At 41.9% G+C, this 17,934-nt stretch overlaps 2 protein-coding genes across 2 annotated transcripts in view; one reads left to right on the top strand and one right to left on the bottom strand.

The window, feature by feature from the left end:
• The window catches only part of LOC145867181 (uncharacterized), a 67,275-nt gene extending 62,294 nt beyond the window's left edge, over nt 1-4,981 (bottom strand). The window contains exon 1 of the mRNA XM_082971231.1: nt 4,920-4,981. Coding sequence (XP_082827357.1) covers nt 4,920-4,981 — 62 coding nt within the window. The remainder of the gene's footprint in view (nt 1-4,919) is intronic.
• The window catches only part of LOC145850252 (tripartite motif-containing protein 16-like), a 698,685-nt gene that overhangs the window by 667,371 nt on the left and 13,380 nt on the right, over nt 1-17,934 (top strand). The gene's annotated exons all lie outside the window — the stretch shown is intronic.

Genomic DNA, 17,934 nt, shown 5'->3' with positions numbered 1-17,934 from the left:
GCCATAGGAGGTGTTACCATAGGAGGTGTTATCATAGCCATAGGAGGTGTTACCATAGGAGGTGTTACCATAGGAGGTGTTACCATAGCCATAGGAGGTGTTACCGTAGGAGGTGTTACCATAGGAGGTGTTACCATAGGAGGTGTTACCATAGCCATAGGAGGTGTTACCATAGGAGGTGTTATCATAGCCATAGGAGGTGTTACCATAGGAGGTGTTACCATAGGAGGTGTTACCATAGCCATAGGAGGTGTTACCGTAGGAGGTGTTACCATAGGAGGTGTTACCATAGGGGGTGTTACCATAGCCATAGGAGGTGTTACCATAGGAGGTGTTACCATAGGAGGTGTTACCATAGGAGGTGTTACCATAGGAGGTGTTACCATAGCCATAGGAGGTGTTGCCATAGGTGGTGTTACCATAGGAGGTGTTACCATAGGAGGTGTTACCATAGCCATAGGAGTTGTTACCATAGGAGGTGTTACCATAGCCATAGGAGGTATTACCATAGGAGGTTTTACCATAGCCATAGGAGGTGATACCATAGGTGGTGTTACCATAGGAGGTGTTACCATGGGAGGTTTTACCATAGGAGGTGTTACCATAGCCATAGGAGGTGTTACCATAGGAGGTGTTACCATAGGAGGTGTTACCATAGGAGGTGTTACCATAGCCATAGGAGGTGTTACCATAGAAGGTGTTACCATAGGAGGTGTTACTATAGGATGTGTTACTATAGGATGTGTTACAATAGGAGGTGTTACAATAGGAGGTGTTACCATAGGAGGTGTTACCATAGCCATAGGAGGTGTTACAATAGGAGGTGTTACCATAGGAGGTGTTACCATAGCCATAGGAGGTGTTACCATAGGAGGTGTTACCATAGGAGGTGTTACCATAGCCATAGGAGGTGTTACCGTAGGAGGTGTTACCGTAGGAGGTGTTACCATAGGCGGTGTTACCATAGGAGGTGTTACTATAGGATGTGTTGCCATAGGAGTGGTTACTATAGGAGGTGTTACAATAGGAGGTGTTACCATACGCATACGACACACAATTAATCTTCTCCTTTCCCCCTTCTGATAACCAAGTAGTGAATCGCATCTCTGCATGTCTGGCAGACAAATCAGTGTGGATGACGGATCACCACCTCAAGCTGAACCTCGGCAAGACGGAGCTGCTCTTCCTCCCGGGAAAGGACTGCCCGTTCCATGATCTCGCCATCACAACTCGCCATCACAACTCCATTGTGTCCTCCTCCCAGAGTGCTAAGAGCCTTGGCATGACCCTGGACAATACCCTGTCCTTCTCCACTAACATCAAGGCGGTGACCCGATCCTGTAGGTTCATGCTTTACAACATTCGCAGAGTACGACCCTGCCTCACACAGGAAGATGCGCAGGTCCTAATCCAGGCACTTGTCATCTCCCGTCTGGGTTACTGCAACTCGCTGTTGGCTGGGCTGCCTGCCTGTGCCATCAAACCCCTACAACTCATCCAGAACGCCGCAGCCCGTCTGGTGTTCAACCATCCCAAGTTCTCTCACGTCACCCCGCTCCTCCGCACACTCCACTGGCTTCCAGTTGAAGCTCGCATCTGCTACAAGACCATGGTGCTTGCCTACGGAGCTGTGAGGGGAACGGCACCTCCGTACCTTCAGGCTCTGATCAGGCCCTACACCCAAACAAGGGCACTGCGTTCATCCACCTCTGGCCTGCTCGCCTCCCTACCTCTGCGGAAGCACAGTTCCCGCTCAGCCCAGTCAAAACTGTTCGCTGCTCTGGCACCCCAATGGTGGAACAAGCTCCCTCACGACGCCAGGACAGCGGAGTCAATCACCACCTTCCAGAGACACCTGAAACCCCACCTCTTTAAGGAATACCTGGGATAGGATAAAGTAATCCTTCTAACCCCCCCCCCCCCAAATAAAAAATTGATGACGCTGTTCTCAGAGTGACATACAAAGGAATCAAAAGAAAAGGCAGCGCCAGCCATGACTATGGCATTGGAAGCAATGACAAGTCCTGGTGTATACAGCACCAAATGCATTTTCATCATAATGGCACTGTTATTAAATTCCCCCTCTTTAGTGACACCTCCAAGCACAGAATAGGAGTGTATCTGGACTGGCCGGCCAGCACCCTGTCCTTCTACACGGTCTTCTCTGACACATTGACCCACATGTACACATTCCACACCACATTCACTGAGCCCCTCTATCCAGCTTTTGGACTAGCTGGCTGTTACCCTTGCTCAGTGTCTTTGTGCCAGGTAGAGTAGCCTTCTCGGTCCTGGAGGAACACCTGGGTCTCCATGACAACAGTCACACACACACCCTTCGGTTCTAACACGACCGTGTGACTTGATGGCTTTGACAGTGGTCATGACTTCAGATATGGACATTAATAAATCAGTTGTTGTGAGGAGATTACTTTATTATATTCCTGTGACTGTACATCCATGTTCTGTTATGTTAGTGCAGTTCTGTAAAATGCCTTTGACTTTGAATAGGATACATATTATTGTTAAGTGTGATCAAATCATTTGTAAATATTTGTTTGTTAAACGTGTTGCATCATACAGTAAACACAACACACACGTCTCTGTCTGTGTACAGTAGGCCAGAGTTTCTCAAGAAAAATAAAGCTTTGGTTTAGACACTCATTTCATTTTAGTATTGACTGATATTGGTCAATGTTGGTGGTGAATATTGAAGTGAATTTGGTGGATTGCCAGATAGAGGTACAAACACACAACCTTCTAGACCAGATAGAGGTACAAACACACAACCTTCTAGACCAGATAGAGGTATAAACACACAACCTTCTAGACCAGAGAGAGGTACAAACACACAACCTTCTAGACCAGATAGAGGTATAAACACACAACCTTCTAGACCAGATAAAGGTATAAACACACAACCTTCTAGACCAGATAGAGGTATAAACACACAACCTTCTAGACCAGATAAAGGTATAAACACACAACCTTCTGGACCAGATAGAGGTATAAACACACAACCTTCTAGACCAGATAAAGGTATAAACACACAACCTTCTAGACCAGATAGAGGTATAAACACACAACCTTCTAGACCAGATAAAGGTATAAACACACAACCTTCTAGACCAGATAGAGGTATAAACACACAACCTTCTAGACCAGATAAAGGTATAAACACACAACCTTCTAGACCAGATAGAGGTATAAACACACAACCTTCTAGACCAGATAGAGGTATAAACACACAACCTTCTAGACCAGATATAGGTATAAACACACAACCTTCTAGACCAGATAGAGGTATAAACACACAACCTTCTAGACCAGATAGAGGTATAAACACACAGCCTTCTAGACCAGATAGAGGTATAAACACACAACCTTCTAGACCAGATAAAGGTATAAACACACAACCTTCTAGACCAGATAGAGGTATAAACACACAACCTTCTGGACCAGATAGAGGTATAAACACACAACCTTCTAGACCAGATAAAGGTATAAACACACAACCTTCTGGACCAGATAGAGGTATAAACACACAACCTTCTAGATCAGATAAAGGTATAAACACACAACCTTCTAGATCAGATAAAGGTATAAACACACAACCTTCTAGACCAGATAGAGGTATAAACACACAACCTTCTAGACCAGATAAAGGTATAAACACACAACCTTCTGGACCAGATAGAGGTATAAACACACAACCTTCTAGACCAGATAGAGGTATAAACACACAACCTTCTAGACCAGATAGAGGTATAAACACACAACCTTCTGGACCAGATAAAGGTATAAACACACAACCTTAATTCCTATTGATTATTTATATACATGACAGGTTAGGAGCAGAAGCATGGAGACTGAGTAGAGGGAATATAAATGCATATACAGTCCTCATATGTATTTTGACAATAAAGCTACAATTGTACATTTGGTTCTAAACTCCAACATTTTGGATTTGAGATCAAATATTTAATATGAGGAGACAGTATATAATGTCACCTTTTATTTGAAGGTATTTTCATGCATGTCTGTTTCACAGTTTAGAAATGAAAGCACGTTATGTATCTAGTCCCCCCATTTGAAGAAGTCATAAGTATTCTGACCAATTCACTTAGAGCAGTGTTTCCCAACTCCGGTCCCAGAGTAGTCTACTCCCAACAGCACACGTTTTGTTGTAGCCCCGGAGGTACTCGAGGACCGGAGTTGGGAAACACTGTCTTGGAGTGTATTGAAGTCGTCAAATCTTTAATATTTAGTCCGATATTCCTTACACGCAGTGACTACATGAAGTTGGTGACTCTACAAACTCTACAAAGATGCATTTGCAGTTTGTTTTGGTTGTGTTTTGGATTATGTTTTGCTCCATAGGAGCCTGAAATGTAGCCTGTTAGAAGTGAAGTAGAGTAAAACAAATGACCTACTGCTTTACCACAGACAACAGTAACACATCGGTTATCACAAAATGAGCAGAACGTTTGGTACTCAAAATAGTACAAAACCACAACCACTTATGGTTCAATGCAACTGAGATCTTCTAGACTGAAGACAGACAACAATGACAAGACACATTTCTACAAAAAGATGCCATTTATTTATTCATATTTCAAGAAGAAAATACAGTACAAATCCTTTCCAGCAGAGGGAAAAAGATAAGTAGAGGAGGTAGCCTAGTGGTTAGAGACTTGGGCCAGTAACCAAAATGTTGATGGATTGAATCCCTGAGCTGACAAAGTAAGAATCTGTCGTTCTGCCCCTGAACTAGGCAGTTCACCCACTGTTCCCCGGTAGGCTGTCATTGTAAATAAGGATTTGTTCTTAACTAACTTGCCTAGTTAAATAAAGTTTAACTTTCAAAAAAGGAGAGGGGAGTCGGTGAATATGGAGTCTCTGTTGGTTTTGTCTCTCACAATCCAAAGCGGGACACCAGCTTCTCCTGATCATCCAGGTCTTTCTGCACATTCTTCCTCATGTAGAATATGAGACAGAGGGACAGAAACATGTACATTAACTTAATAATAATAATCATCTGCCATTTAGAAGATGCTTTTATCCAAAACATACATTTTACGTACGGGTGGTCCCGGGAATCAAACCCACTATCCTGGCATTGCAAGTGCCACGCTCTACAAACTGAACTACATGTAGCAACTTCCATTCAACTAAATGTTTCCATTCAACTACACACTGACTTTGCGTTCAACTAAAGTAGGCAAAAACAACCACACATCACAATCATTGCAAGTAAAATGTTCAAAAAACAGCAGCTATCTGAAGGGATATGTTTTCAGACAGATGTTCTAAACATAAAGGAAGGAAGTCACATGTCACATGATTCCAACTATTTAATACAACCATTGTTGAGAGACTTCCTTTCTTTCTTTGGATACAGTTTACCCTCCGTTGCTCAGCAACTCTACAAACATTTAGCGGTGTGCCTCAGCCCATGCTTTTTAAGAGACTGCTGCTCTGACAGCTTGGTTACTGGGGCATTGAACTGGCAACATCTAGTTTATGTGTGTTAGTGTGTAGTGTGTGTAGCATATATGTTGATGTGTATTTCAGAGTGAGTCTATGTGTAACATATATGTTGATGTGTAGTTCAGAGTGGGTCTATGTTAACATATATGTTGATGTGTGGTTCAGAGTGAGTCTATGTGTAACATATATGTTGATGTGTAGTTCAGAGTGGGTCTATGTTAACATATATGTTGATGTGTAGTTCAGAGTGGGTCTATGTGTAACATATATGTTGATGTGTATTTCAGAGTGAGTCTATGTGTAACATATATGTTGATGGGTAGTTCAGAGTGGGTCTATGTTAACATATATGTTGATGGGTAGTTCAGAGTGGGTCTATGTTAACATATATGTTGATGGGTAGTTCAGAGTGGGTCTATGTTAACATATATGTTGATGTGTATTTCAGAGTGAGTCTATGTGTAACATATATGTTGATGTGTAGTTCAGAGTGGGTCTATGTTAACATATATGTTGATGTGTGGTTCAGAGTGAGTCTATGTGTAACATATATGTTGATGTGTAGTTCAGAGTGGGTCTATGTTAACATATATGTTGATGTGTAGTTCAGAGTGGGTCTATGTTAACATATATGTTGATGGGTAGTTCAGAGTGGGTCTATGTGTAACATATATGTTGATGTGTATTTCAGAGTGAGTCTATGTGTAACATATATGTTGATGGGTAGTTCAGAGTGGGTCTATGTTAACATATATGTTGATGGGTAGTTCAGAGTGGGTCTATGTTAACATATATGTTGATGTGTGGTTCAGAGTGAGTCTATGTGTAACATATATGTTGATGTGTAGTTCAGAGTGGGTCTATGTTAACATATATGTTGATGTGTAGTTCAGAGTGGGTCTATGTTAACATATATGTTGATGGGTAGTTCAGAGTGGGTCTATGTGTAACATATATGTTGATGTGTATTTCAGAGTGAGTCTATGTGTAACATATATGTTGATGGGTAGTTCAGAGTGGGTCTATGTTAACATATATGTTGATGGGTAGTTCAGAGTGGGTCTATGTTAACATATATGTTGATGGGTAGTTCAGAGTGGGTCTATGTTAACATATATGTTGATGTGTATTTCAGAGTGAGTCTATGTGTAACATATATGTTGATGTGTAGTTCAGAGTGGGTCTATGTTAACATATATGTTGATGTGTGGTTCAGAGTGAGTCTATGTGTAACATATATGTTGATGTGTAGTTCAGAGTGGGTCTATGTTAACATATATGTTGATGTGTAGTTCAGAGTGGGTCTATGTTAACATATATGTTGATGGGTAGTTCAGAGTGGGTCTATGTGTAACATATATGTTGATGTGTATTTCAGAGTGAGTCTATGTGTAACATATATGTTGATGGGTAGTTCAGAGTGGGTCTATGTTAACATATATGTTGATGGGTAGTTCAGAGTGGGTCTATGTTAACATATATGTTGATGGGTAGTTCAGAGTGGGTCTATGTTAACATATATGTTGATGTGTAGTTCAGAGTGGGTCTATGTTAACATATATGTTGATGTGTAGTTCAGAGTGGGTCTATGTTAACATATATGTTGAATGGTAGTTCAGAGTGGGTCTATGTTAACATATATGTTGATGGGTAGTTCAGAGTGAGTCTATGTTAACATATATGTTAATGTTTCCCTGCACTGCATATTTAAGAAGTGAATAGAGTATCTCCCATTTCAGAAGTGAATATAGAGTATCTCCTATTTGAGAAGTGAATATAGAGTATCTCCTATTTCAGAAGTGAATAGAGTATCTCCCATTTCAGAAATGTCACCTATGTATTTATTTACCTAAGTTATCTTTAGATTTTAAACAAACTTGGAGCTTGACATCACCCTTCGAGAGAGTCACACTAACGATGTACCGGCAAAGTAACTTTCAAACACACATATCTGTATACTAATTGTATGCATTTGGGGGTGTGTGTGTATATATATATGTGTGTACCTGGTACAGAGCACATCCTCATGGAGAGAGCCTTGACAGCGTTGACACTGTCGACAGGCGAGAGAAGCGCTCCTCCAGCATACTTAAGTGGAAGATCTTCACGACCTAGACAGTTGTGAAGAGGAAAATATTTGGCATGGGCCCTCAGATCCTCAAAAGGTTCTACAGCTGCACCATCGAGAGCATCCTGACGGGTTGCATCACTGCCTGGTATGGCAACTGTTCGGACCTCCGACCGCAAGGCACTACAGAGGGTAGTGCGAACGGCCCAGTACATCACCGGGGCCAAGCTTCCTGCCATCCAGGAACTCTGTACCAGGCGGTGTCAGAGGAAGGCCCTAAAAATGGTCAAAGACTCCAGGCACGCTATTCAGACTGTTCTCTCTGCTACCGCACGGCAAGCGGTACCGGAGCGCCAAGTCTAGATCCAAGAGGCTTCTAAACACCTTCTACCCCCAAGCCATAAGACTCCTGTACATCTAATCAAATGGCTACCCAGACTATTTGCATTGCCCCCACCCCCACCACCCTCTTTCAAATCAAATCAAAGTTTATTTGTCACGTGTGCTGAATATAACAGGTGTAGACCTTACAAAGAAATGCTGACTTACAGGATCTAACCAATAGTGCGAAAAAAAATGTGTGTGTGTGTGTGTGTGTGTGTGTGTGTGTGTGTGTGTGTGTGTGTGTGTGTGTGTGTGTGTGTGTGTGTGTGTGTGTGTGTGTGTGTGTGTGTGTGTGTGTGTGTGTAGGTAAGTAAAGAAATAAAACACCAGTAAAAATACATTTGAAAATAAAAGTAGCGAGGCTATATACAGACACCGGTTAGTCAGGCTTTTTGAGGTAGTATGTACATGTAGGTATGGTTAAAGTGACTATGCATAGTATATGATGAACAGAGAGTAGCAGCAGCATAAAAAGAGGGGTTGGCGGGTGGTGGGACACAATGCAGATAGCCCGGTTAGCCAATGTGCAGGGAGCACTGGTTGGTCGGCCCAATTGAGGTAGTATAGACATGAATGTATAGTTAAAGTGACTATGCATATAAGATAAACAAAGAGTAGCAGCAGCATAAAAGAGGGGTTGGGGGGGCACACAATGCAAATAGTCTGGGTAACCATTACCTGTTCAGGAGTCTTATGGCTTGGGGGTAAAAACTGTTGAGAAGCCTTTTTATCCTAGACTTGGTGCTCCGGTGCCGCTTGCCATGCGGTAGTAGACAGAACAGTCTATGACTAGGGTGGCTGGGGTCTTTGACAATTTTTAGGGCCTTCCTCTGACACCGCCTGGTGTAGAGGTCCTGGATGGCAGGCAGCTTATCCCCAGTGATGTATTGGGCTGTACGCACTACCCTCTGAAGTGCCTTGCGGTCAGAGGCCGAGCAATTGCCGTACCAGACAGTGATTGAACTGGTCAGGATGCTCTCGATGTTGCAGCTGTAGAACCTTTTGAGGATCTCAGGACCCATGCCAAATCTTTTTAGTTTCCTGAGGGGGAATAGGCTTTGTCGTGCCCTCTTCATGACTGTCTTAGTGTGTTTGGACCATTCCAGTTTGTTGTTGATGTGGACACCAAGGAATTTGAAGCTCTCAACCTGCTCCACTACACCACCGTCGATGAGAATGGGGACGTGCTCGGTGCTCCTTTTCCTGTTCCTGTAGTCCACAATCATCTCCTTAGTCTTGGTTACGTTGAGGGAAAGGTTGTTATTCTGGCTCCACCTGGCCAGGTCTCTGACCTCCTCCCTATAGGCTGTCTCGTTGTTGTCGGTGATCAGGCCTACCACTGTTGTGTCGTCACAGCTAATATGTAGAAGATCTATTCCTGTATGGACAAAGTGCCTCTGATCAAGGATGACTGATCAGGTCCTCCTTGTCCCTGTAATCAGCAGCTGCTGTTTTAGAGGGGGGGGGGGGGGGATAATTACAGTGGCAGTTCAGAGAAAAGAAATATACTTTTACCCAAGTATGACAATTGGGTACTTTTCCACCACTGCTCATTAGAGTCCTCCAGCCACTTTGAACAACATGATCTTTCATAGACACTGCTTCCCACAAGGGAATGACTGCAGCAGGTCATGATTAAAGACAGTACAGTATGACGATAGACAGAATGACTGCAGCAGGTCATGATTAAAGACAGTACAGTATGACGATAGACAGAATGACTGCAGCAGGTCATGATTAAAGACAGTACAGTATGACGATAGACAGAATGACTGCAGCAGGTCATGATTAAAGACAGTACAGTATGACGATAGACAGAATGACTGCAGCAGGTCATGATTAAAGACAGTACAGTATGACGATAGACAGAATGACTGCAGCAGGTCATGATTAAAGACAGTACAGTATGACGATAGACAGAATGACTGCAGCAGGTCATGATTAAAGACAGTACAGTATGACGATAGACAGAATGACTGCAGCAGGTCATGATTAAAGACAGTACAGTATGACGATAGACAGAATGACTGCAGCAGGTCATGATTAAAGACAGTACAGTATGACGATAGACAGAATGACTGCAGCAGGTCATGATTTAAGACAGTACAGTATGACGATAGACAGAATGACTGCAGCAGGTCATGATTTAAGACAGTACAGTATGACGATAGACAGAATGACTGCAGCAGGTCATGATTAAAGACAGTACAGTATGACGATAGACAGAATGACTGCAGCAGGTCATGATTAAAGACAGTACAGTATGACGATAGACAGAATGACTGCTTCTCCAATAGAAATCCCTGATCACACTTGCAGGTGATGTCATGGCGACGTTGGCTAGCTAAGCTCATGCGTAGAAACACGTCATCGGGTCTAACGGTTGCCTCGCGCCGACCTGTGCACGTGCACGCCATTAAAACAAAGGCACTCCGACGAAAATTAAACGTGTCCCGATGTTGGACTAATAACATGTTCAGCTACTGAAGACATCGGCTCTAATCTAGTGGAGTAATAACATGTTCAGCTACTGAAGACATCGGCTCTAATCTAGTGGAGTAATAACATGTTCAGCTACTGAAGACATCGGCTCTAATCTAGTGGACTAATAACATGTTCAGCTACTGAAGACATCGGCTCTAATCTAGTGGAGTAATAACATGTTCAGCTACTGAAGACATCGGCTCTAATCTAGTGGAGTAATAACATGTTCAGCTACTGAAGACATCGGCTCTAATCTAGTGGAGTAATAACATGTTCAGCTACTGAAGACATCGGCTCTAATCTAGTGGAGTAATAACATGTTCAGCTACTGAAGACATCGGCTCTAATCTAGTGGAGTAATAACATGTTCTACTACTGAAGACATCGGCTCTAATCTAGTGGAGTAATAACATGTTCAGCTACTGAAGACATCGGCTCTAATCTAGTGGAGTAATAACATGTTCTACTACTGAAGACATCGGCTCTAATCTAGTGGAGTAATAACATGTTCAGCTACTGAAGACATCGGCTCTAATCTAGTGGAGTAATAACATGTTCAGCTACTGAAGACATCGGCTCTAATCTAGTGGAGTAATAACATGTTCAGCTACTGAAGACATCGGCTCTAATCTAGTGGAGTAATAACATGTTCAGCTACTGATGACATCGGCTCTAATCTAGTGGACTAATAACATGTTCAGCTACTGAAGACATCGGCTCTAATCTAGTGGAGTAATAACATGTTCAGCTACTGAAGACATCGGCTCTAATCTAGTGGACTAATAACATGTTCAGCTACTGAAGACATCGGCTCTAATCTAGTGGACTAATAACATGTTCAGCTACTGAAGACATCGGCTCTAATCTAGTGGAGTAATAACATGTTCAGCTACTGAAGACATCGGCTCTAATCTAGTGGACTAATAACATGTTCAGCTACTGAAGACATCGGCTCTAATCTAGTGGAGTAATAACATGTTCTACTACTGAAGACATCGGCTCTAATCTAGTGGAGTAATAACATGTTCAGCTACTGAAGACATCGGCTCTAATCTAGTGGAGTAATAACATGTTCTACTACTGAAGACATCGGCTCTAATCTAGTGGACTAATAACATGTTCTACTACTGAAGACATCGGCTCTAATCTAGTGGAGTAATAACATGTTCAGCTACTGAAGACATCGGCTCTAATCTAGTGGACTAATAACATGTTCAGCTACTGAAGACATCGGCTCTAATCTAGTGGACTAATAACATGTTCAGCTACTGAAGACATCGGCTCTAATCTAGTGGAGTAATAACATGTTCTACTACTGAAGACATCGGCTCTAATCTAGTGGAGTAATAACATGTTCAGCTACTGAAGACATCGGCTCTAATCTAGTGGACTAATAACATGTTCAGCTACTGAAGACATCGGCTCTAATCTAGTGGAGTAATAACATGTTCAGCTACTGAAGACATCGGCTCTAATCTAGTGGAGTAATAACATGTTCAGCTACTGAAGACATCGGCTCTAATCTAGTGGAGTAATAACATGTTCAGCTACTGAAGACATCGGCTCTAATCTAGTGGAGTAATAACATGTTCCACTACTGAAGACATCGGCTCTAATCTAGTGGAGTAATAACATGTTCAGCTACTGAAGACATCGGCTCTAATCTAGTGGAGTAATAACATGTTCTACTACTGAAGACATCGGCTCTAATCTAGTGGAGTAATAACATGTTCAGCTACTGAAGACATCGGCTCTAATCTAGTGGAGTAATAACATGTTCAGCTACTGAAGACATCGGCTCTAATCTAGTGGACTAATAACATGTTCAGCTACTGAAGACATCGGCTCTAATCTAGTGGAGTAATAACATGTTCAGCTACTGAAGACATCGGCTCGAATCCAAGGTTGTGCCTTTTCGATTTTGAGAAAATTAACAACCAAGGAAGAATTTTTCACTTCTCTCTGACTTCTCAGATAGAAGGACTGTCTTAACTTGCATAAAAAGTTTGGATGGAAACCTGGTTAGACACCAAAAAGTTATTTTGGGTAACTTTACAAAATGTGGACAAAACAAAATACCATAGACAACGTGGGATCTTTCTGTAAAATAAATGATGACAGAAATGGAGGTGGAAATGACTTTATGCACATATATTCATATAATAATCACCATATGGAAATAAACTTGGAGACATGTGATGCACTATATATCCTAAAGTATGTGGACATCCCTTCAAATGAGTGGATTCAGCTATTTCAGCCACATCCGTTGATGATATGTGTGTAAAATCGAGCAGAGTGCCATGCAATCTCCATAGACAAACACATTGGTAGTAGAATGGCCTTACTGAAGAGCTCAGTGGGTTTCAACATGGCACCTGTCCATAGTATGCCACCTTTCTAACCAGTCAGTTCATTATCAAATATCTGCCCTGCTAGAGCTTCCCCGGTCAACTGGAGGTGCTCTATACATACTAGATATTCATAGTCCAACCGCCATTTTGGATTCTTCCAATAACTTTATAGTGTTTTTTTTAATACATTTGATCTTTTTGGGGGCTCCCGAGTGGCCTAAGGCACTACATCTCAGTGCAAGAGGCGTCACCATAAACCCTGGTTCGATTCCAGGCTGTATCACAACCGGTCGTGATTGGGAGTCCCATAAGGGTGGTGCACAATTGTCCCAGCATCTTCCGGGTTCGGCCGGGGTAGACCGTCATTGTAAATAAGAATTTGTTCTTAACTGACTTGCCTAGTTCACTATGGATCTACAAACAGGTTAGCTTCTTTAAAGCATTTGAAGTGTGTTCTGTGTTACTTCTTTGTCTATCCACAGTGCCATCCGTTTTGTCACCAAAGCCCCATATACAACCCACCACTGCGACCTGTATGCTCTCGTTGGCTGGCCTTCACTTCATAATCATCGCCAAACACATTGGCTCCAGGTCATCTACAAGACCCTGCTAGGTAAAGTCCCCCCTTATCTCCACTCACTGGTCACCATAGCAGCACCCACCTGTAGCACGCGCTCCAGCAGGTATATCTCTCTGGTCACCCCTAAAGCCAACTCCTCCTTTGGTCGTCTCTCCTTCCAGTTCTCTGCTGCCAATGACTGGAACGAACTACAAAAATCTCTGAAACTGGAAACACTTATCTCCCTCACTAGCTTTAAGCACCAGCTGTCAGAGCAGCTCCCAGATTACTGCACCTGTACATAGCCCATCTATAATTTAGCCCAAACTACTACCTCTTCCCCTACTGTATTTATTTATTTTATTTATTTTGCTCCTTTGCACCATATTATTTAGATTTGAACTTTGAACTTTCTTCAAACTACAAATCTACCATTCCAGTGTTTTTCTTGCTATACTTTATTTACTTTGCCACCATGGCATTTTTTTGCCTTTACCTCCCTTATCTCACATCATTTGCTCACATTGTATATAGTCTTATTTTTTTCTACTGTATTATTGACTGTATGTTGTTTACTCCATGTGTAACTCTGTGTTGTTGTATGTTGTCGAACTGCTTTGCTTTATCTTGGCCAGGTCGCAGTTGTAAATGAGAACTTGTTCTCAACTTGCCTACCTGGTTAAATAAAGGTGAAATAAAAAAAAACAAAAAAAAAAATTGTGTATTCTGTGTAATTCCTTCCTCTTTTCCAATACTAACTGAATGGAGAATGTCTGGTGTCATTTTGTCTTGTTGTTGTATGTGAGAATATAAGTTGTTTCTTAGGGGAAGGGAACTGTTTATTTTGTATTCTGTATATTGGAACAAAATTCAACTTCAGTTGAAGAACTGGGATGAGCTACAAATCTCATTGTGGTGTAGGACACATGTTATAAAGATGGTTAAAGCTCCTAAAATGAATGAAGACACATGATGTAAAGATGGTTACAGCTCCTAAACTGAATGACGACCACATGATATAAAGATGGTTAAAGCTCCTAAACTGAATGACGGACACATGTTATAAAGATGGTTAAAGCTCCTAAACTGAATGACGACCACATGTTATAAAGATGGTTACAGCTCCTAAACTGAATGACGGACACATGTTATAAAGATGGTTAAAGCTCCTAAACTGAATGACGACCACATGTTATAAAGATGGTTACAGCTCCTAAACTGAATGAAGGACACATGTTATAAAGATGGTTACAGCTCCTAAACTGAATGACGACCACATGATATAAAGATGGTTACAGCTCCTAAACTGAATGATGACCACATGTTATAAAGATGGTTACAGCTCCTAAACTGAATGATGACCACATGTTATAAAGATGGTTAAAGCTCCTAAACTGAATGACGACCACATGTTATAAAGATGGTTACAGCTCCTAAACTGAATGTAGACCACATGTTATAAAGATGGTTACAGCTCCTAAACTGAATGATGACCACATGTTATAAAGATGGTTAAAGCTCCTAAACTGAATGACGACCACATGTTATAAAGATGGTTACAGCTCCTAAACTGAATGTAGACCACATGTTATAAAGATGGTTACAGCTCCTAAACTGAATGACGTCATCAGCATGTTTCCAATGTCCATACCTGCCTACACCTTTAACACCACAGACAAAATTATTAATCTGGACTATTAAAAGGACCAGGATGAACCAAGCTAGTTTACAGACAAACACTTAGAAGGAGGATTAAAGCTCCCTAACATGTAATTATATCAAGAAGACTTTATAACTGCCCTGATATGCTCTTTATTGACAACTCTATTAGGCCAACTTGGGTCGACATGGAAGAAGAACTTAATGCCCCATTTGGAGCATCATATTATCTGAACACTTAAATGTGGGACTGCAGAATCCCATCATGTCCCAAACTAAGAAATATGGAGTCAGATAAATAAGAGACGGACATATTCACCTTTCCTGACAAGCTCTGCTTCGTTATAGAACAACCATGAATACACATTAGGAGGAAAGGTGGTTGTCTGGAAAGAGTGGGAGAGGTTTTGTTTTAGCCTCAACACTGATACATTTCACTTCTGCTTTTAGTGTCAACTTGAATTAGAGTGTGGCTGTGGAAGACTGGTCCCTTGATGATGTCTGCAAGTGGCTGAGTACCAATGATCTCCATGATTCCATCCCATCATTCCAAGGTTCACAATCTGTCTGCAGAATGCCAACTCTATTCAACTGTCCACTTTGCAACGAGCCTCCTTTCTCTGTGTCCAGACTACTCACACATATTGTCCTCTATCACCAGCACGAACCACATGTTGTAATGACCTGTGGAGTTAATGGGTGTGGGGAAAACAAATAGATGTTTCAGCATCTATCAGTCACACATCTACCAAAACCACAGAGAGATTTTAAGAGCCAACTTAGATGAGAATTGCCCTCATGATGAATTTGAGACTGGGACTGATCCCATTGAAGATGACATGAGCGATGTAGAGAGTCTGCCAGAGGCTGAATATGTTCAAGCCACAGAGATCAACACTGAGCAGCTAATTGAAGGTCTCTAAAACAATATCTGTCTTTTTATTTAGTAAATCAGGAAAGAACACTGCATCCCAGCTACGGTACAGAATAACATTGTTGAGGACCTCAGAACCATTTTGGATGCGTTTATGACCCACTACAGTGATCCCCTCAGGTTTCATCTGACAAATAAATATGGTTGAACATGACGATCTCAGGGACTTGCTTAACAACTCTGCAGTATTTGAGGAATGCATTAGATGCATAAGCTCTGAGTGGATGCTGGAGCATTACTGTGTGAAAGAATTGGACATGGTCAGGACAATTGAAGTACCACTGAGCAACAAAGAAGGTTATAAAACAAGGTCATTTCAATACAGCTACATGGCCCCCAGGCTATATGAATATAAAGAGACATGAGACAAAACAACCATAATGAATCAGATTACATGGCCCCCAGGCTATATGAATATAAAGAGACATGAGACAAAACAACCATAATGAATCAGATTACATGGCCCCCAGGCTATATGAATATAAAGACATGAGACAAAACAATCATAATGAATCAGATTACATGGAGAGGAGGGACCTGATCCTAGATCATAATGAATCAGATTACATGGAGAGGGGGGACCTGATCCTAGATCATAATGAATCAGATTACATGGAGAGGGGGACCTGATCCTAGATTATAATGAATCAGATTACATGGAGAGGAGGACCTGATCCTAGATCATAATGAATCAGATTACATGGAGAGGAGGACCTGATCCTAGATCATAATGAATCAGATTACATGGAGAGGGGGGGACCTGATCCTAGATCATAATGAATCAGATTACATGGAGAGGGGGGACCTGATCCTAGATCATAATGAATCAGATTACATGGAGAGGAGGACCTGATCCTAGATCACAATGAATCAGATTACATGGAGAGGGGGGACCTGATCCTAGATCATAATGAATCAGATTACAAGGAGAGGGGGACCTGATCCTAGATCATAATGAATCAGATTACATGGAGAGGGGGGACCTGATCCTAGATCATAATGAATCAGATTACATGGAGAGGGGGGACCTGATCCTAGATCACAATGGATCAGATTACATGGAGAGGGGGGACCTGATCCTAGATCATAATGAATCAGATTACATGGAGAGGGGGGACCTGATCCTAGATCATAATGAATCAGATTACATGGAGAGGGGGACCTGATCCTAGATCATAATGAATCAGATTACATGGAGAGGGGGACCTGATCCTAGATCATAATGAATCAGATTACATGGAGAGGGGGGGACCTGATCCTAGATCATAATGAATCAGATTACATGGAGAGGAGGGACCTGATCCTAGATCATAATGAATCAGATTACATGGAGAGGAGGGACCTGATCCTAGATCATAATGAATCAGATTACATGGAGAGGGGGGGACCTGATCCTAGATCATAATGAATCAGATTACATGGAGAGGAGGGACCTGATCCTAGATCATAATGAATCAGATTACATGGAGAGGAGGGACCTGATCCTAGATCATAATGAATCAGATTAACTGGAGAGGAGGGACCTGATCCTAGATCATAATGAATCAGATTACATGGAGAGGGGGGGACCTGATCCTAGATCATAATGAATCAGATTACATGGAGAGGAGGGACCTGATCCTAGATCATAATGAATCAGATTACATGGAGAGGGGGGACCTGATCCTAGATCATAATGAATCAGATTACATGGAGAGGGGGGACCTGATCCTAGATCATAATGAATCAGATTACATAGACAGGGGGAGCTGATCCTGGTTCAGCACTCCTCCTTTGAGACACTGCCTTTATGAATAAGGAATGCTGTTGTAAAGTCTAGTTACAGCAGGTGTTTACTGCCATCTAGTGGAAGATACCAATAAAACACTTTATTATCAGGGTGGGGAGACGGCTGAGTGCAGGATCCATGGTGAGATGACAAAAGAGGAAAACACACTATATGGAGAGAAGTACAAATAAAGTATTTCTGAACAATAAAGGACAGAGTAAGATAATGAATACC

This window comes from Salmo salar, unplaced genomic scaffold (assembly GCF_965601325.2).
Source record: "Salmo salar unplaced genomic scaffold, fSalSal1 ptg000221l, whole genome shotgun sequence".
NCBI classification, from domain to species: domain Eukaryota; kingdom Metazoa; phylum Chordata; class Actinopteri; order Salmoniformes; family Salmonidae; genus Salmo; species Salmo salar.
The sequence above is the reverse complement of the archived record's forward strand: the minus strand, read 5'-3'. Positions and strand labels throughout refer to the sequence as shown.